Source organism: Lissotriton vulgaris, chromosome 2_1 (assembly GCF_964263255.1).
Source record: "Lissotriton vulgaris chromosome 2_1, aLisVul1.2, whole genome shotgun sequence".
Classification (NCBI taxonomy): domain Eukaryota; kingdom Metazoa; phylum Chordata; class Amphibia; order Caudata; family Salamandridae; genus Lissotriton; species Lissotriton vulgaris.
The window spans coordinates 1,324,233,818-1,324,254,693 of NC_141687.1; the positions used below are offsets into that span (position 1 = coordinate 1,324,233,818).

General features: G+C 41.2%; 1 protein-coding gene across 6 annotated transcripts in view; it reads left to right on the forward strand.

Moving 5' to 3' along the window:
• Positions 1–20,876, forward strand: part of KALRN (kalirin RhoGEF kinase) — a 1,626,736-nt gene that overhangs the window by 423,217 nt on the left and 1,182,643 nt on the right. For all 6 annotated transcript variants that reach the window (XM_086957084.1, XM_086957086.1, XM_086957088.1 and 3 more), the window contains exon 3: positions 8,633–8,747. In XM_086957084.1, coding sequence (XP_086813210.1) covers positions 8,633–8,747 — 115 coding nt within the window. The remainder of the gene's footprint in view (positions 1–8,632; positions 8,748–20,876) is intronic.

Consider the following 20,876-nt stretch of genomic DNA (forward strand, 5'->3'; position numbering starts at 1 on the left):
GACAGTTGAGTTCATGTAATTATAACCGAAAACTATAAACACTTGCTTAAAGCCAGGACTGGGTGAAACACTGACAATTGGCACAGTAAACTTAAAATCTCAATCTACTTTAACCAGAAGATTCTTGGCAGAGCTTCTAAACTGTATAGCCCATATTCATGAAAAAACAAAAGCAGGAGAAGATATTTCACCTCCCTGCTTAAGTGTAATTTGTTTGGAGAAAACCCTTCAAATAACCCCTGCCAAATGTGAGCATGATCCATTCCACCTCCCATTCTTTAAAGGGAGTTACTCCAACCCTAGGACTTTATGCATATTTCAGGGTTGGGAATGGCCAGATTGGAGTACAGCAATGACCATAAACGTACAAGGCAAACCATTCCTTGGAAAACCCACTTTTTGCCACTTGAGTGGCATTTGCGAATTCGGAGAGCTCTATGCTCGTAGTGGAGAAATCCATAATAGTAAATCCAGTTATGCCTGCCTGAAATCCTTTTGTGAATTCCTCGCAGACAAAAATGTAGTATTTCAGCTGTTAATGTAGGTTTATAGCCTAAAATACCTTTGCAAATAGGGCTCTATGATTGGTACCTTACATAATTCAATTCAGATGGTTGGAGAAAATAAATTAATAAAACTAATTGTTTCGATTCTGATATTGCTTTTCACTGGTTCCTATTCTCTTAGTATAGTCTAAGGCGACTCATTTGATAATTCAGTAAGATCTGGATGAATAGCAAGGACGTGTGAGTTGTACACCAATTAGGAGTGGGCTTAGTTTAAACTATGCCTGGGTAGTCAGACACATTTACGAAATGTCACATTTTGCAAAGGAGTTATCAGAATTTGACAGAGGTCTGTGGTTTTTAACTTTCCCAACTGCTGCAGCCGGTTATCCTGCTCAACATGTAGGGGAAATTAGACTGCCATTTAATGAAAATGGGGGATGCTCAAAACATTACTTTGAAGTTCCCACTTCTAACTTTGTAACTTCGTCTGCAGGAGCATTTTGGCTTCGTTCTAAACCCAAAGGTTTGAGATGTTGTTAATCTATGTTGAGAAAGAAACTGTTGTGTGAACGATCATTACAAATACACATTGTTTGCGTATAGGCCTTGTTGCATTATAATCTTTGGGATCTGGTTTTCTCAAATTTAAGTTCAGACCTGCTTTCACAGCTCATGAATCACCTCTCTGGGTAACTGGAGCAGCGCCGCATTTAGGCCCTTCTATGCTCTGTTCCCTTGATTCAAAAGCTTTTATCCTGTGATCAGTCAATGCAATACACATTGCGTGCCTTCTAACGCTGCAGATTATTGGGCCGAATGCACCCTTTTAAGAAGATAAAGCAGGGAATAAAGAAGCCATTATCTGGAGATAGAGAAGCATGGCGAGGAGAGCGATGATCTACGCATGCCAGTCTGTAGACAGCCTGCGTCTACTTAATGGCGCCCACAAGGGGACATTAAACCAATCACTTTACGTGATTGGTTAGCCGGTTGTGGTGTGCCCCTGATTCAAATAATTAGGAAATGCCACTACATTTATAGTGCATTATCAGACTGAAACTCTGTTTTGTGAGCAAAAGAAATGCTAAAATGTAATAATGACTCAATGAAGTGTTCATATGGGGGAAAATTGTTGAGGCTCAACTAAAACCCAGTCGTACTTTTCTGGTTTGCAAATGTCATCGGGTTACAAAGTATGACGAGCCGGAAACATACTGGTCAAGGCGCATTCAAGCTCTGGTAGTTTTATGCTTTGCAAGTTCTCTAAATACTTACTTGGATGTTCAAGCTGGAACATTCTTACTATGAAAAAAGGGGTGAAGTCTTAGCTTAAACCTTTTGGGCACTGGGTAAGTCAACCCGCTTAGGATAAGGGACCTTCCATCATTTCTTGATTCCAATGCGCCATCTTGAAGATAAATCATCTAATCTATCTGCATGATCTTAAATATATCTGCATACTTTTTATAGTGCTAGGTTTTAGCTACATACATTCTTGTAAAATATGGATACTTGCAGAATTGAGACATGTGTAACCACCAACCAATCCCTCTTCAGTTTGAATGGACACCATAACACTGGATTCAGAGTACCTGCGTGGCACTGGTGACAGCAATTTTGTACTTGGTGTGTCTACAGTTTAGTAGTTGTATTTGTACTGACAACCCAGCGCAAAAAGTAATTTTCTTTTAGTGCAAATGTAGTTATTGTGTGGGTCGACTACTACAAGTGTCCTATTGTGCTCATTTGGTAAAAATGGTGATGCAAATGTGTCCAGTCACCAAAGCCATGCTAGTAATCTGAATCATGACTTGGATCTACTCTCCATGTCCCTGGCCTTCTCAATATAGTTTCTCTCGTTCTCGCTGTCTCTCACTCTCTTCCATCTTTAATCTTTCTCTCCCAACTCTTCCTACTTGCCTCTCAGTGCTGCACTTGTTGAATGGTTCTGTTAAGTTTATTGATATTTTCTACACTTGGTTAATGTGTATTGTTGACTCCTTTATGACTTGTGGAGGTTAGACAATCCTTGTGTGGCATTCATACTACTAACAGTTTTATTTTTTGGAGGAGGAGATTTATATTACCGCAAACTCGAACCGAAGGTATCAGAGCACTTTACAAGAGCACCAGTTGCGTTACAGACGGACACATTCATTATGTTAGGCTCTGGGAGATTAAGTGAATTGCCCAGAATCACATGATGTTGAGCATCCCTGCCGAGACTCGAACCCGGAAGTGGTGAGGCAGCGTGGGGGAAATACAAAAATAAAAAACAGACAGAAAAATGTAAAAAATTATAAAACAGTACTTAACTGCGGCTGCTGCCTTTCTCCTCTCCTGATCCTCATCTCCCATGGGCTGGTGCACACTACGCAGGCTCCCAGATGCCAATGCCGATGCTGCTCCCATGCTGGGAATACTGTTCCCTAGTATGAGAGAAGCACTGGGATTGGTCTGAGCATTCAGGTTTGGCACTCAGACAGGGCCTGGGAGCCTGTGCGTGTTGTCCACCCGACTGTGCAACACAGCTCGAGTTGGAGAAATACTAAGTGCACATGCCGGTTTGCCAGTCTTAAGATGGCCGGCCAAACCGGCATGCACACTTACAGGGATAATCACTCCTCCCTGAAGCTCAGGATGGCCCTGCCCACCCTATAACTTACTTGGCCCAGTGAAAAATATAATGATAATAAAAAATGTTATCATCATTTTATTTGTCACTTTTGCCTCTGCTGGCTATCAGCAGTGGGGCAACCCCAACTCCGTCATAACGGAGCAGCTGCCCCTGACTGTCGGGTATGATTGTTCTATATGAATTGATGGCTTCACTCATTAGATTACTTGACGTGGAGAGAATCCACACGACATTTACAGCATATTACAACAAGGATGTGAAAAGACTGATCTAGGTCACACTGAATTTTGTAAGAATGCATACCACTTCCTAAGGAGAAAAAGAACAACTGACGGTGTACTTATCTTTTGTTTGGAGAAAGCCTTATGTATTCAAAACTGTTATTGGATGAAGTGTGTAGGCTTACTTCTACGAGGAAAAGATGTGAACACTTGACGCTACAATTATGCAGGTACTGAGAAAGAAATTAACTATTCACAGAAGCACTCAGTTCTTCCTTCTATTTAATAACTGTGTGCATACCATACATTTAAGTGTCTAATTAACATGCTCTGCACTAATTATAAGTGCATTTATATAATGCCTACTACCCTGATAAGGCGTCAAAGCTCTTTATACATGGGCTTATCAAAACAACAAGTGGTCCTGAGCATACAAGAATTTAGAAAGCACAAACAATGTATATAGATCACAATGGGATTCTATATAGTTCAGAGTTCCTTGACCAGCCGGTCAGGGAATGTTTATTAGTTTGATGGATTATTTAATCTCAAAATACAACACATAACCCGAAACATAGGGGTTACAGTAGGGCACAGTCCTGTGCCATACAAGAAGGGGAGAAGTGAGAAAGTGAAGGTAAGTGAAAGGAAAATATCAGGCAAACAGAGTGAGCTTGCAGGTCACGGATACTAAATTACATTAACAGTGTATCCTGGAGTTATTAATACAAACAATAGTATAGTGGAGTTACATGTATGAATTACTCTAAGGTCGACGTTTCGATCCCAAGCTCGGTTATAACGGGATCATCTTGAGGACAAGAGAATAATTTTGCCTGAACAAAGTTTTTAACAACACCGGGTTGTTAAGTTGAAGTAGAGTTATCTTCAAATGGGATGGTCCGATTGATGTCAACAACGCAAGTCGTTCTTCATAGGTAAACCGTTCCTTTTTGGGTGAGGTTGGTTGAGAATTCTGTGCAGGCGCCGGGATTGGTGTTGAATCACGCCTAGTCGTATGGGTTGCGTGGAGTTTGTATCTGATATATCGCAACCGCTCAGCCAGGGATTTTTATACGTATATATTGCGTAGCATGCCTTGTAGGAAGGTTCCCTCGGGGGAAGGTATCAGTAGTATTCAGAAGTCCGAGATATGTACTGGGACCGATATATGATCTGTCCGATTGGCACACAGGTATATGGCCAACCTCGGTTAGTTCTAGGCGGGATCGCCGTCCTCCGGCAATTTGAATAACGCCAAATTAGTTCCTACAAGGCATGCTACGCAATATATACGTATAAAAATCCCTGGCTGAGCGGTTGCGATATACCAGATACAAATTCCACGCAACCCATACGACTAGGCGTGATTCAACACCAATCCCGGCGCCTACACAGAATTCTCAACCAACCTCACCCAAAAAGGAACGGTTTACCTATGAAGAACGACTTGCGTTGTTGACATCAATCGGACCATCCAATTTGAAGATAACTCTACTTCAACTTAACAACCCGGTGTTGTTAAAAACTTTGTTCAGGCAAAATTATTCTCTTGTCCTGAAGATGATCCCGTTATAACCGAGCTTGGGATCGAAACGTCGACCTTAGAGTAATTCATACATGTAACTCCACTATACTATTGTTTGTATGAATAACTCCAGGATACACTGTTAATGTAAATTAGTATCAGTGACCTGCAAGCTCACTCTGTTTGCCTGATATTTTCCTTTCACTTACCTTTACTTTCTCACTTCTCCCCTTCTTGTATGGCACAGGACTGTGCCCTACTGTAACCCCTATGTTTCGGGTTATGTGTTGTATTTTGAGATTAAATAATCCATCAAACTAATAAACATTCCCTGACCGCCTGGTCAAGGAACTCTGAACTATATAGAATCCCATTGTGATCTATATACATTGTTTGTGCTTTCTATATTCTTGTATGCTCAGGACCACTTGTTGTTTTGATAAATACTTGATACCCATGGTCCCGAGCGATTTAATGGGTTCCCCTTGTCCCTTCTTGATGCTTTATACATGGGCAGCATGCTGCTCCGGAACCCAAGGTTAGTGGTTAGTACAGTGTTCTTGGTTACTGTTAGTTATTGGTATTAGTCTTGTGCGCTCAAAACAAACCATTCCATGCAGTCATTCCAGTTTCTTTGTGGTGGACTTAATTAATGGTGGTTAGTTGTGATCATTAGTGGGGGGGGGTTGTGAGCTCAGGCACATGGTTGGTGGGAATAATAGATGAGTTAGAGAAGATTAGATGATGTTAGGTTGCATAGTTCTGACTTTCAGAGGAAGGAGGAGAGAGTGATATTGTAAATCAATTGTGGGAAGTTGGCAGGAATACAATAATATAGTATAGGCCAAACATGCCTGGCTCAGAGTAGGTTGTGCTCAGATAGAGGAGGCATGCAGAGGATTGAATGGAAGGAGAGGAACGTTTGAAACAAAAAAGGAGGGTTGACAGAGTTTATTTGATGAAAGGTCGGTTTTTAATGCTGGATTTAAGGAATGTATAGAATATTTTTGAGACCGTATGAAGTTTGAGGATGCAAGAATGTAGAAAGAAACATTTACTTGTGAATATTGTGCTACATTAGCAATTTTTTAAAGGTACTAGAATCAGGTAAACCATCTCTCTGCTGCTAAGTTACTGCTAGACCGCCTATCCAGCCAGGTCTGTTGGTCAGATCAAGGAATGAAAGGGAAAAATTATGTCTGGACACATATCTCGAGAAATATCCTAGAAGCAGTAACTTCAAAATCATAGCAGTGTGACAATATAAATGGGAAATGTACACATTGAATAGGAGATTCTGTAAATGCTTGTACTTGTTTCTTTATTCCCGAGTCGTTGTCCTTACATACGTAAACTCTGTTTTGTTCTAACAGGGCGCAGACTATAGCCATATGTTCAAGAGTAGACCAACTATGATACAGATGATACCCTAATAAACTCAGTTAAGAGAGTAGTGGGTGTTAAGGTCCCTTTCCCTAAAAGAAAAAGGTATTTCCCGTTCTGTAAAAACATTAGTTGGGTGTTATTAACCCTAGTGTATGTGTAGTCCCCTGCCTAATTCATTTGTTGTAATAAACTAAATTATTTTGAATTTCGATTTTATCTTGCTAATTTCATGTATCTTCCCCCACTCAATTCATTTGACGACAAAAGACCATATATAACAAAAATAGCCAGTATGGTAGTGGTTTTGGTTTAATGCCAATGCATTACACCCTTATGTGGAGCCCTGTTCACTGGTCAGGTTATTGACTGCTTTTGAGAGCTTTTAAGAGTAGAGTTTTTGAAGAAAATGTTTTAACGTTGAGTTTACGCCCTTGCTGTATTCTAAGTATTAGTACCCCCTCCTGGATTGAAAAGTCTATGCATTATCCCTCAGGATTAAGGAGCCCCAGTCCTGAACAGGAGTGACCCATGAGGCAGGGGTCTTTCACTCTCTTTCGCATCAGAGTGAGACGCAGGAATGAAACTGGCTTCGAGATAGGAGTGAAGCTGGCTCCTGTATTGGCTGACAGCAACTGAGATGAACTAGGGGAGCCTGCGGGGGCCATGATGTCTGTGAGACTTCCCTTTTGCCCTCAGCATGAAGGAGGCCAGTGGGTGCCCTGCTTGGGAACTAGCTCAATTGGGGGGGGGGGGGGGGGGGGGGGGCGAAAGCCACAAGGCAGGCGACATCAGACAAAATAGTCTTGGCCTGAAGGCTCACCCCATAGTGCCTAGCAATGCTGATTTGCATATTTTGCTGCTTGGTGCCTCGAAGGGCAGAGCACTGCTGCACAAGATGGTTGCTGCTGGGATCAGCAGTGAGCGCCAGGATGACGTTGTTGCAGGGCCCTTAGTCCTCTCGGTGTTTGCAAGTGTGAGCGAAGAGACTTCTTGACATATGTTCAGCACTCCTGGAGCAGTGTGTAAGCAGTAGGTTCTGTATTTTTAAGGTTGCTTGAAGTTCTTGAAAAGGTGATATACGCAGGTTCGCTTCAGGATCGTCGCCAAAAACTTGTAGTGATTAACTTCAGGAACAGGTAATGAGTTTCAGGTAGCTTTATTCAAGATAGTACAATAGACAAGAAGATTAGAGCAAGACCCCACCAGGAGCAGCCAGCAGGCAGCTCAGCCCAGTCAACTGTGAACATTTGACTCCTAACATTCTGTAGGATGACATCATTGCAAGGTGCCACAGAGAGGGCAAGAATAACATTGGAGTGAAGATACAACACAGTGCTTGTACCCCAAAGGCTTTAGGGCGTAGGGCTTATTGTTTATGCGTCCTGAGGCTGCTTTGTAGCTGGTCTTCACGTAGAAAAAGGTTCATGCACACAGTTCATTGCAAATCAGAATGTTTTATTGACAATTATAAAGTTAACAGTGAAAAATGTGATGTATTGATCAAGGTAGTTGAAATGCTTTATTTAAAATGACAAAGTTGGAAGGTCATTGTACAATGCTGCCATCCATTGTGGTTTTAAAGGTGCCTCATTGGTTTATTATAATATATTTCTGCTATTATTACTACGGTGACACTCTGATAAAAGCCAGAGTGCCAGAGACTGTGCAATACTTTAAAACAAGCGTAAACAGCTTTGGTCTACAAAGGCTATATCCATGCCGGATTTTCAAGATAACCACTGACCTTGTAAATGATTCCTAGTGAGATACACTGAGTGCAAATGTATCTGATGGGTTGTGTGTGTGACAGGAGGCTGACACTCATGCACCAACTATGGAAACCTTTGACTTAAACTATTGACACGACACATCAGTAGTGTCCTTAGAATGAAAACGTTCAGAAACCTATACAATAAACATACCTTTTTGCATCTCTGCTACTGTGCTGAACTAAAATATCAATTGTTAATTTTAATCAACGGCCAAACAATCTAAAACAAGCATAATTTATTATTCACATTTTACTAAAAATAAAATGTGTTCCTCGTTAAAAATGTATTTGAAGATTGCAGTCTGAATCCAGCAGTTACATTGGGCGGTGATTGCTTGTTGATTTAAACGTTGGCAAGCTTCAATGAAAGTTCTAAAATGGTATTAGGAAATTGCCTCAGATATTCTAATCTGGGTTCTGGGCTTCTGAACGTGCCTCCCTTCATAAGGCAGGCCCAAATCTACCAACTATTTGGGTACTTCTGTACAGGTTGTCATTTTATTTAATCAATTTGGTGTGCGTACATTTTGTGACATGTAGTTCCTGTTGGGTTTTCTAACAGTCCAAATCTTCCTGCAGGTGGTCGTGACAAACGAGGCGGTCCCATCCTGACCTTCCCGGCGCGCAGCAATCACGACAGAATAAGGCAGGAAGACCTTCGGAAGCTTGTGACGTATTTGGCCAGCGTGCCAAGGTAAAAGCTTAGGAGATGTGGCCTTCTTGTTCTTCTGGTCTCAATGGGGCTCAGCCAAGAAACAGTTTTTCATATGTTGTAATTGACTATGTTTGAAATAGTTGAAATGCAGCAGTTGTTGGGTACCAGTCAAAAATGCTAATTTTTATATCTTATTAATTGGGCCAGGTTGGTCATAGGAGATGTTCAGATCTTCAAAAATGTATTCTTGATTACTATGTAACTGTGCACCTTATCCATTTACTATTGACCTCTGCCTGCTACCTTGAATTTCACAGCTGCATATTTGTTGAACGGATAGGATTGTGGTGTATGCTTCGGTTTTCCAATTAAGATGTTTGGAAAAGGTTAGCTCAAGCAAAATAGTGCATCCAACTAGATTCATGACGTTAACACTTGCAATCGAGACACATTTGTTCTGCATATAGGGCACTGACTATATATGTGTCTTCTAGAACCGACCTTCTATTTCCACTTCTTATTGAGATAACATCTAACCTTAGGTAACATTCCACCTGCACCTCTTTGATAAAGGAAATTGCATCCTATGGGAGTGTACCCAGATATTTAAATGACTATCCCACCTGTAAAGTGGTTGAGCAGTCCAGTCTAGATCCAGGAGGGCTAGACACGTGTCAGATTGTCAGGATATTGACAAAAATCATATTTACAATATATATATATATATATATATATATATATCTAAATGGAAATACATTATATAGTAAGTGGTCAACCTGAATACCCAGTATACATCAAGTCGTCATGGACCTTTGATGGACATGCCTGTGATGGTGTTTTACCTCCGATATATATATACTGGAATGCTTATACCTCTGTAGAAGGGGGTCCTGGTATCCGTGCTATTTCAAATAGCAGAATCCAATAATGATTGGTTGTAGGACACTATATTGAAGTTGATAAGATCGACTTACAGTAACATCATAGGCTAGAAATACATTGCCATGTTAAGTATATTGCAACTATTTCACCTTCTTATTGTCTGCCAAACTGTATTAACAGCTGTATTTTCCCGTTATTCTTACCTATATTTACCTTGCTTACCTATATTTACCTTGCGATGTATGGTGAGGGTGATGTGTATGCGATATCATGGTCATGTGATATAATTCATTTAAAAGAGTGGAAGTATAACTAATGACCAATGTGTCCCATGAGAGAAGTAATCAGAAACGTTACAGAAATAAGTGCAATGGATAATTTGGCGATCCTAATTTGCAGGACAGGATAGCCTGACGAGACTGGGCTAGCGTGATTTTTTGGAAAGCTAGCACGGTTTCAGGCCCTATCTTTGAGGAACCATCGATCATACTATCGTTTATCAAAAATGTATGAGTGATAAAGTCACGTTGAATGGTTCATACTTTCTCTTCGGAGTAAGAGGAAAACTGATTACATATTATTTGGGAGGGTGGGATCTCTATCCAGTGCCTTAGGTTTAAGAAAATATTTGGAAATCTTAAAGAGAGTCTTTTGAACAGATTGTGCTTTCTGCAATTAGAGTGGAGAAACAGACTTTTTTGGCAGCCTTAATCTGCTTGTGATATACTTGTAATGTCATGTTAAATTGCAGCAGGCCCTTCAGGTTATAGGCCTTCCGCCATTTTCGTTCTAGTTGCTGACAACATTGATGTTGGTACACTAAGGCCTGATTTAACCATGGGGCTGAATACAAAATTTTGGGCTTTCTCTTTAAGGAAATTACTGGTGCTGAATTATTAGCTCTATGGGAGATCCATGTTGAAGGAACCAACATCATCTGCAATTTTTCCCTCCAATGTAGGGATAGAATTAGATAAGGATATGGGGAATCTGGTATTGTACAACAGATTACCCCAAATATGAGTCAGGGGGGCCCACGGCTGATGGGGGCGAGATGATGGTGAAGAGCTACCCCTCTTTGATACTTTGCAGCATCTCAAGAGATTGACTGGGGCAATACTGTTGGTTATTCTCAACTGATGGGAAAGAAAGTCGATCCCACTCTGGAATAGAGTCAAGGACCAACAGTAGAGCTCCTGAGTACTGGTGGTAGCTCTTAGAGGTGTTAGGTGGAGGAATTAAGTTGAATACCAGGCATGTGCAGTCTAAGGGTCAGTTAAATGGCAAGGTAATCTTGTGAAGAATCCGTTTCTTCAGGCCAGTAAACAATATGCTAACCACCTGAATGCGTAACTCATTCTCTCACAGTGGATACCACATAAAGGAATGTAAATGAAGGACTCCATACTAAGCCCTTTGTGACATTAGTAGTTGCAGTCGACCTAAATATTTTATTTGATTATGCAACATTTTACATATTGGATTTCAGCCAGTCCCTGGTAGATTCTATATTTACAGATATCCTTGCAAAGCTCTTATGTTGGGAACAACATATTTATTATGTTTTAGGTTCCTCTGAGCAACTCTGTTTTTTTTTTATTTTATAACTTTCTTTAGATTCTTTATTTAGAGTGCTAAGGATACTTAATAATCAGTATCAAAAATATATATTTTTTTGTTTAGTTTTTTGATAAGTTGTTAATTTACATATAAAACATACTATAGCACATTCAAATATCCATGAAAGCCAGGGACATAAACATATAAAATACACAAAGACAATCCATTGACTTCACTATTTGTTAAACATATTAGTAGAAAAAGGAGCAGATGAACTGTGGACAATTCGAATGCTGGCGGTAGATGGAAGCTATGCACATTTCGGCACAGTTGCCTTCATCAGGGGGAACCAACTCAACTTTCTCTATTTTATGAGATGTAGCTCTGTATGCTGAAGTTAGAATAAACATTTCTAATGATACTGGACCTGTGTAGCAGATAAGAAGAGACTGCCATAACAATGTGCACACTCTGTATATCATCTTTTCGATTGATTATTGCTCCTATTAAATTTCATAAGCAATGTGTCATCCAGTGATAGACAATGTTATGGATGAGGAGTCCTTAAATTATGCCACTCTGGAGTAGATTCTGACCTTCAGGTAACCGGTGTGAGGTTGGGCTCAGGACTGCCTGTAGCCAGGCCTTGTGCCTGCCTGCAGGTGACCCACCTTGTGCCACTCTTGAATTTTGCCAGGGAAAAGGCTGGGCTTAGTAGAGTTTGGTGAGGGATTGACCCTTGAGCAACTCTGTGTTCCTTGACATCTCTAGCCTTCCGGGGATGTATGTCACCATCTATGGACCTTCAATCCCTCTTGGTGTTCATCTTTCTCAGACATTCGCCCCTTTCTCTGTACACAGAATGCTCCGAATGCCTTTGCTCAGTTAAAATGAAAGGACATTTGCTACCTCACTTCGGTCTTTCAGGAGCTTATATTATCTTACGCACTCTAGTTACATCCTCCTCTTGCATACCCTGAGCCTTGGCAGTCAGTCAACTCCCAAATATATTGTTGCCTCGATTTCATCATTTATTTTTATGTAAAAAAAAAAAAAGAGTCGAGAGCTCCTGGCATGCCCTGCATTTGATACGTGGCTTGCTTTCCTCTCGTTGACCTCCTGCCGCAATCCCACTGCTCGGAGACCTCGATCGGGGTCGGAGCTGGAATGGGGCTCTACCTTGGGCACTGAATCTCCCCACGTTCTGCGAGGATCCTGCAGCAGAGGGGGCACGCTCGCCGAGCGCCCTGGAGGCATGATGGACGCCCGCCCTCGAGGAATCGACTGGGTAATGACCGGCCCTGACCCGACGCCACTGCCTGGGGTGAATTAACAAGAAGCGGGCGGGTAAATTATACCGGCCAATGTATCTGAAAGTCCCTGCAACAGTGATTTTAGCCCCGCCCACTACGGTGCAAGTGCGTTGCATTTATCGGGCATGTGCATATTTAACGAGGGCTGAAATCCCTGGCACTGGAGAGCATTCCCCCATCTGGGGCTTAAACTCTATTTTCTTTGGAAATCACGTCTCCCTCTTGCCTTAACCCAGTGATCGTCTCATACAAAATGGATACTCCAAAGAAAAAAATAAAGGACTGAAATCTTCAAACCCAGTGATAGACAAGGAAAGATGACTTCATCTAAGTCTCCAAAAGATGGAAATCCCAAGAACAAGTTCTGGAATCGAACTGCAGGACAGAAGATGGAAAGCAACCCAACCTTCAAGATGTGGCAACGGAACCGGAATCAGACAATTCAAGAGAAAGCAGAAAAACAGAAAGACAGATTCTTTTCCACAGGCAAAAGAAAACCGACAATTGATGACATAGCTACAGATGGGTTTGTGGCTTATCCAGAGACAGAAGTTCCATCAAGCCTCCTAGCCCCCTGTCCCTTGTTGCCCTTTGACTAGGCACTCCTCCCCTTGTTGGTGAAAGATCCAATATTCATACTATACTCTGGAGTCTCAGTGACCCCTCTGAGAGAGTCCACAGCATCAAGGGAGCCATGCACAGTTGAGGTGTGGTATGGCAACCCTTGCCAAAGCACTCCTTCTCCCCTTTTTGGGGAAGAATCCAGTACATAGGCCTTGGAGTCTCAGAGACTCCTCTGAGAGAGTCCACTGCGTAAAGGGAGCCTCTCGCAAAGGAGATGGGGGAATGATACCACTTCCCCTGGGATCACAGCTTACTGGACTTTGGACGCAGCTGTTACTCGTCTACAGGTTTGTGCCCCAGTCACCCTCCCCCTCCTCTTTCATGATATGTCTCTCACCCTCACCCCCCCCCCCATCTCTTTCCCTCCTTCGTTCTCGGTCTACTTCCCCTGCTCCTATGCCCCTCTCCCCTGAATCTCTCCCCTTGCCTGCTTTTTCTCTTACATATAGGTCCTTATTGTTTGTCTCGACCCAACATGTAACTATGTAGCTATGCTCTAAAACTGTGTAAACTTTGTAACGATGTAACCTTCAACTATGGTCTGATACTCACGTGAAGCGCTGTGATACCCCTGGGTCTAGCCAGTGCTTTATAAAACCTTTCCAATAAATAAATAAATAAATAAAGAAATAGCCCAAACCAATCTACTGTGAAACTGGACCGCTTTACATTTTAGATACAAAGTCAATATGTATAACATCAAACTTAATGAGGAAAATGCAATGGACACCTGGCTGCGGTGAGAAATATAACCGGGTCAGAGAGAAATATGAGCATCAAAACCAGCATGGTGCTTTGGAAACGCACTCCCCATTTCCATGCCGGTGTGTCTACTTTTCTTCTGCTTTGATAAATTGAGAAGGAGCTCGAAGTCAAAATCTCCTTCTACCCTTTGCTCAGCTCAAGTTAAGCATCAGGGCTACTTACAGAGCCATAGAATAATGTTAGCTGTTCACCTAGTAAAGTGCTTAAGACATTTCCTACTAGCTTAAGTTCAGATTTTGACTTCTCGAAGATGGCGAACCAAAAAAGATAGTGTCTAAACAAAATACATCAGTAAAAAATGCCCACCAAGGTTGGTTGTCAAGATAAGGTAATGCTACACTGATAAGACAATCACCTGAAAGAAGAGTCTGCCAGACACATGAGATACTGACTGTAGATAAGACGATAACGTTATTAAATACGTGCCAAGTTGCATGCCCAATTTGTGGCATCTGTTTATATATATTTTTTAAATATCATATTATTTGAATGGTACAATAATCAAACATTCACTTGCTCACTGCACCATCAGGATTCAAGCAAGCCGGGCCGAAGACGGCTGTAATGCCAGAAACTGGTCCCCGGAAGCTTGTTTCCTTTCCAGTAAAAGAATTGGCTTGGTAGTTTAGTCTGCCCTGTTCCCATGATGCACTGGGCCAGGGACAGACTAATTTGCATGTAGCCAGGTTCTGAGCTGGGATGGTGCAGTGAGCTAAAAAACGGTGATGGATAAAGCCCTGATCTTTTGACTGGGTAGGAGTATTCTGCTTTATTCAGAAACTCTGTCCATCACCACCCCCTTTTCCGAATCATTACTTACATTTGGACAACAACTTTTTAAGTTCAGAATGATTTTTTTTAAACATTTTGCAAACAGAAGGGACAACAACTTTTTAAGAGTAGAAAAACATATGTTGGCCACAAACTCCCACAGAGAAGCATTGCTTAATTCGTAGAAAATGTAAGTGCATGAGCTTAAAATGTTTTATAGGAGCCCACCAACAGTGCTACTGAATACCAAGATTGCCTTGTTTTGATTTTACTTCATTCCTCTATCATTAACCACCTTAGGCATTCTATTCATCATCTCACTCTTGCAGGTTCTTTCTCAACCCTGCTTTCTCCCTTTGGAACTTTTCTCCTAACTTTCTCTATTTTCTTCCTCTCTCTCTGGGTTAACATTAAGCACTGCAAATAAGATCTCCTCTTCAGATCATGTTAAAACCATGGATAGAGTAGTAAAGCCATTTAACAGAGACCACAAATAATGAACTGATTACAAATAAGATATCAATCACGGATAGGCTAGTGAACACACATAGTAACCAAGATATCGTGCTCATCAAAATTCAAACAAAAAATTAGTGATATTCAGGTTGCCACAGAAAACGTGAGATTGTAACTGTAGATTAAATAGTCACAAGTAAAATGTGACCAGAGGCCAGACAAGGACCGCATAGAGCAGTATTCTCGTGGCCCTTTTAATGATAAACAACCCCCGCCATCTAAAACAAAAAGAAACATTGGAGTCCCCAGAATTACAAATATATTTTTTCACAATTATTCTATAAAATTGGCAGTTCTAAATATATTTAACAATTCAAATATTACAGTTATATGTTCAGTTATTCCTTATAGAATGCAATCAAATACATGATTACAAACATGTTATCGGTGACGTGGTCTCCCTAAATTGTAAAAGAATCCACAATGTGATCTTATATCAGAAATTTGAGGGGTAGTTATTTGGACCCCCCCATTGACACCCATAAATGATATGAGTAACAAAAGATGATACTGAGGTCCCATTCGAGAGGCTCCCTGATGGGAGATCTGGGCCGTAGTTGATGATGTGTGCAGTGATGGAATAGGTGGACATTGATGAGTGATTTGGATGCCTACAGGAGAAGTTCACAGTAACAGTAGAGGTGGTCAGTGTCGGGAAAGAGGGGTAATTTGGGCTGGTGATGTAGGCAGCAGAGGTATGCTATGACTTGGGTTGGGGTTGTGACAGGTGGGGTGTGGGGGGGGGGGCACTGGGTGCCATGAACAAGAAAGTCGGTGAGATGACCTGAAACATAAGAGAAGAGTGAGACGTTGAGAAAGGCTCATTGTGTGATGGCGCTCTCTGTCAAACCCAAGAGGTGAATGTAAAGCGAGATCTAGGGGTTAGGGGCTTAGGTGACAGGTCACATTGTTAATGCTTCAGCAACACACTTTTTAATAAACACAAAGCCACCCGTTTGAGTTTCACCAGGACTGGCTCAGACTTTGGTGAGTTAATACTGTGTAAAAGTGAATATCGTAGTGTTTTCTAACGAATAGAGATTCTGCACTCCCCTGTCTGAGAAGTGACTCTTCTATCCTGCATCTCCACTCTGACAAGGCCGCATTTAGTTGGATTTCCGACCTTTGAACAATTACTGCAAAGTTAACTTTATTTTGTTGGTCCTAATTTTTAGAAAGACTCATTAATCTAATGTTGCTATGTCGGCAGAGCATGAGTCTTCTGTTTCTAGGTCTGGCTTTAGCCAAGACCTCTTGAGTTTACTAAAGTGTATAATATATATATATATATATATATATATATATATATATATATATATATATATATATATATATATATATATATATATATATATATATATATATATATATATATATATATATATATATACATTATTCTTTACAGATGCTCTCTCTACATACATTAGTTTGTTTTAGAGTCAAGTTTTCTACCACACACTGCAGCGTGATGCAATGGCGAAGCCACTTCAGGCATTGGCTAACTTCACTCTGAATGTAAGCTTTTCAGAAGGAGCAAATCCACACACGAAGTAGTTCCCTTCAATGTCTGGACTACTATGGCACTGTGTGCTTTTTAAGACCAAAAACAAATATTTTGCTTTTAGCCTGGATTTTCTTTTAGATTAGCCTGGTAGCTCATTCAGTAAGAATATTGTACAAAAGCCCCGCCATAACAAAACGAGCATTGACAAAGCTAAAAGACTGGTATCCCACACCTGCCCAACTGACTTTGCCAATGCTTGTTATTCATTGAGGCTGCTGTTCTAAAGGGCAGTAGATTACCTTTTCCAGTAACACTGTCAGTCAGTTTATTTATTTATTCATTTATAAATACTAAGAGGAACAGAGACAAAGCATAATTCAGTTCTTGTATCATCCTGAGTTTGAGCTGTGCTTTTTCGTCACTCCACCCTTGAGTCCCTTACCGTTCCATAGGTTTTTGAAAGGTCTGACAAATCTATTGATTTTCAGGGAAAGAGCTCCTGCTGTCTAGTGAGTACCTGAAAGACCTACATGGCTGTCTCGATGTACTCACTAGAATACCTGTGCAGGGCATTCTGTACAGGACTCAAAAACAGTTCGTGCAAACCCCCATTTTGAGAAGAGAATGTGCACATTTGGAAGGCGGGAACAAACCAGCATACCACAGCTAGTTCTTTAATAAATATGCAGAAACTAGAGAAATTTCTATCCGCTGTAGAAAAAGTGAGTGAAGTTTCAGCATTACAAGTAAAATGCTACTTTGTCACTATAGCACTCCCCAAACATATAAAGAAGGCATTTTCTGAATATTTTCCACTTTGTATTTTCTTTGACATTATTAGTAGGCGGTGCCCTAAGGCAGCTGTCTTTTCACACCTTATTGAAGCATTGGCCTTGTTCTGCAGCAAAGTTAGTTTCTCACAGAGAAACTTTTCCATCACATACAATGGCCTACCTGAGACGACCATTCTCGCTATCTGGTAGGCCTGGTGCTATCACAAGGAAGCACTAGACATCCACACACGGTTCTAGCAGAATTGAGCCTTCTATTTCTTATACAAGCAACAAATGCAACACCATCGCTAGGTGGAGAGGTGCAAAATATGGCACTGGCTCCAGTTGTTCATTAAATATGTTATGTGAACAGATTTGTATAGCGCTGTATCGCTTACATCGCCTGTGGTCTCAAGTTCAAAGGAAGAAAAATACAGGAATGGCAATGGCCTAAGTCTATGGGTTAAAGAGCCATATGACTGAGCTTCCCAAGTTATCACCCTCCTCTTACCCCACTGAATTTTGTGAAGACTCTGTTACTGCTCATGCCTGCCAGTATAAGGGATTAACTAGCATAGGGGCAAATCACAGCTTCTTTTGCAACAAAAGGAAAAAATATCCTCTTACCATAAAAAGGCATATGTACATTGTGTGCTGGACTCGCATGCAATTTCTCAGAGCATCCTTGAATTACACCAGATGTCTCCAGTTGGCTGAAGCAAACTGGGCAAATAGCGTTAACAAATATTTTCTCAACTGAATGTTGAGGAAGCGCTGAGCTTCTCAAGAATGCTTCAGGTATCTACAGTGTTTTCAGTGAAAATCTCTGATTGTTTAGTAGAAGATGGCTTATGGAATCCTGAAGTACTCCTGGTATCTCCTTGTTTTAGAGCAAACTGTGAGTTAGATGGAATTGGAAAGAAGTTGCTTTTCGCCCTAGCAGGTTTGATTGGTAGGGTGATGATGGACCTCTCCCAGGTGGCCAGGTACCTGGGTATTCAGGTTATTCATCTGCCTCCGGACCAATATCGATACTATATGGGCCAGGTACATTTGAGGCTTATATAGTCTGTAAATTTTTGGAATACATTGCCAGTGTTTGTTATGAGATGGGTGGCGATCAGTAAAATTGTGTTTCTTCTCTGCTGTTAAAACATTCTGGAAAAGTCTGTATCTTGATCCTTAAATCCCTTATTCCGAGACTTAACCGCCCATTGACTGCTGGTGTGCGGGGAATAAAGGACAGAACTCATCTGGAGACACTGAAGTTAGACAGAGAGGAGGGAAGGAGGGAGGGCTAGGGCTGCCAGAATTGCAGTTATAATATATTTCTGGACTGTTGCATTATGCAGTTATGTGGTATACGGAAGATCTGTCATGGGGTAAGAAGTTGCTAGTGGGCGTGGTCCATGGTGGAGAGGCCCCATTGTTCCTTATCAGTTGGATCACATATGCCTGCAAGTGGACGGTTTGTTGTGCAACAAGTGATCACAGATTAGGAAACTGCAGTGCACCAGGTCTTTCAGTGTCCAACATTTGTGGGACAGTTGAATATTTGGTGTTACAGACATTTCAGCATATACGAGGCATGGATATATCATAATATTGGGATGGGGGCTTGCGAACACTTGGCGACCTATATCCCTGTGGCACAATTCTTGCTTTTGAGGAAGCCCGAGAGGCATTCCAACGGGTCTGTGGGCACTTCCTCCATTACGCAGAAGTGTTGCTAACCATGATGGAAATATGCTGCATCGGCTGTGCCCCATACATTGAAGGTATTTTTGGATGTGTGGTCAAGTAGGGATATGATCTTGAGGCTGGATACAGTTCTAAAGCAGGATTGGAAAATGGGTGCACTGTGGGCCACAGGTCTGTCGAAGACGACCTGCAAGAGCCCCTGACTGATGGGGAGTAGAGTAGGGCATGTGCCTTGCTCCAAAATATTGCCACTAATGCTTGTTTTTTAAGCTTACACATTTTAACTATCTGTACCTCATGTATCTTGTGCTACATTGACTAAATAATATTCATTTAAAACTCTCTGCTACCTGGCCTTGGTGTGGGGACTTTCATACATATGACCTGGATCTCTGGAGGGGTGATGATTTACTGCTAGGCAGTAGTTACTGAACTAAGTTAGGTGACGGCCCTTAAATTATGTGTGGCAAATAAATCCGGTCTTTTGAAGTTTATACCCACGCCTTGGAAGGACCGAAAAATGAGACAGCTTTAGAGCCGTGGGACTTCTTTTTGCTATGCGACATATACCCACACATTTGCTCTTTTCAAGCCTACCTAGTCTTCATGCTGGGACCTCTGACTTAACTGAATAGACTTTTAATGGAAGAGAGATGCCTGCGTGATATTAGAACAGATGAGAATACGGAGAGGGATGTGCTGTAGCGGGACAAAATGGCCACTCTCTTGACTGCCTACGGACACTCCATTCACGTCTTCTGTGGAGCTGACGGGTAGTTAATCAGAAACGGAAAAGAGCAGTGGAGAGAATTAAGTTGGAAGATGAGACTACATGGTATAGGGAATTGATAGATCTAGAAAGTGGGATATGCAGAGTCGGGGATTCTGTGAGTGAAATGCTGTTTCCAGGTGTTGCCCTTTCCCGGGATGAGACGTCAACGCGACACGCTGCCGTATCCCGAGACGATGTGCCTCTAAGCTACAAGTGAAGCTTACCATTAAACAGCTATACGCTTTGAAACTGAAATAAATCCTGGATGTTTTATCCTCACCTCAAAGATCATCAGTTGGAACAAGGGTCTAAGGCCGATAAGAGAACTAAAGAATCCAGCTCCTACACAGCAATACCTTCGTTGTGAGACCATACTCATACTCATTAATTATAGATTTCTTTATGGTACTACCATTATAAACGTCCATTGACCCAATAGGACTGGTCATTGATTGTGACCTTTTCACGTAGGCGGTGGGTTCCACTTTAGAGTTGATCTCTGTGCTATCATATGCAGATATCACTGGTACAGAATATATACAGAATTCCTGAGGAAGGCTATGCCGAAACGCGTTGAAGGAAACTTTTCTGTATATAGCTATGAACAATAATGTTGTACCAAATGATCATTGTATTTTTGTATATGTGAATAAGATTTGATAATTTGCACACAAAAATCATAATATACAAAGGAAAAAAAAGATAAAAAGGTATTTAATAAAATAAAATCTAATCAGAAACATAATTGTCATTTGAATTATATTAGACATAATTATGCGTCTTTAGGATGTGTAACAGTATGCACAAAACTCAGTGCTAATTGTGCCTGCTTCAAAAAAACTTCCTTTCCCGGGATCACATACTGATGTTTGTCCGATGGCTGTGGTCAACGGCGTGTCTGTTATCACTGTGATGCTGTGTTCTTTCACTTATGTTAATTTCTAAAATGATAAATAAAGGTGTTAAAAAAAGACAGCATTGAAAATG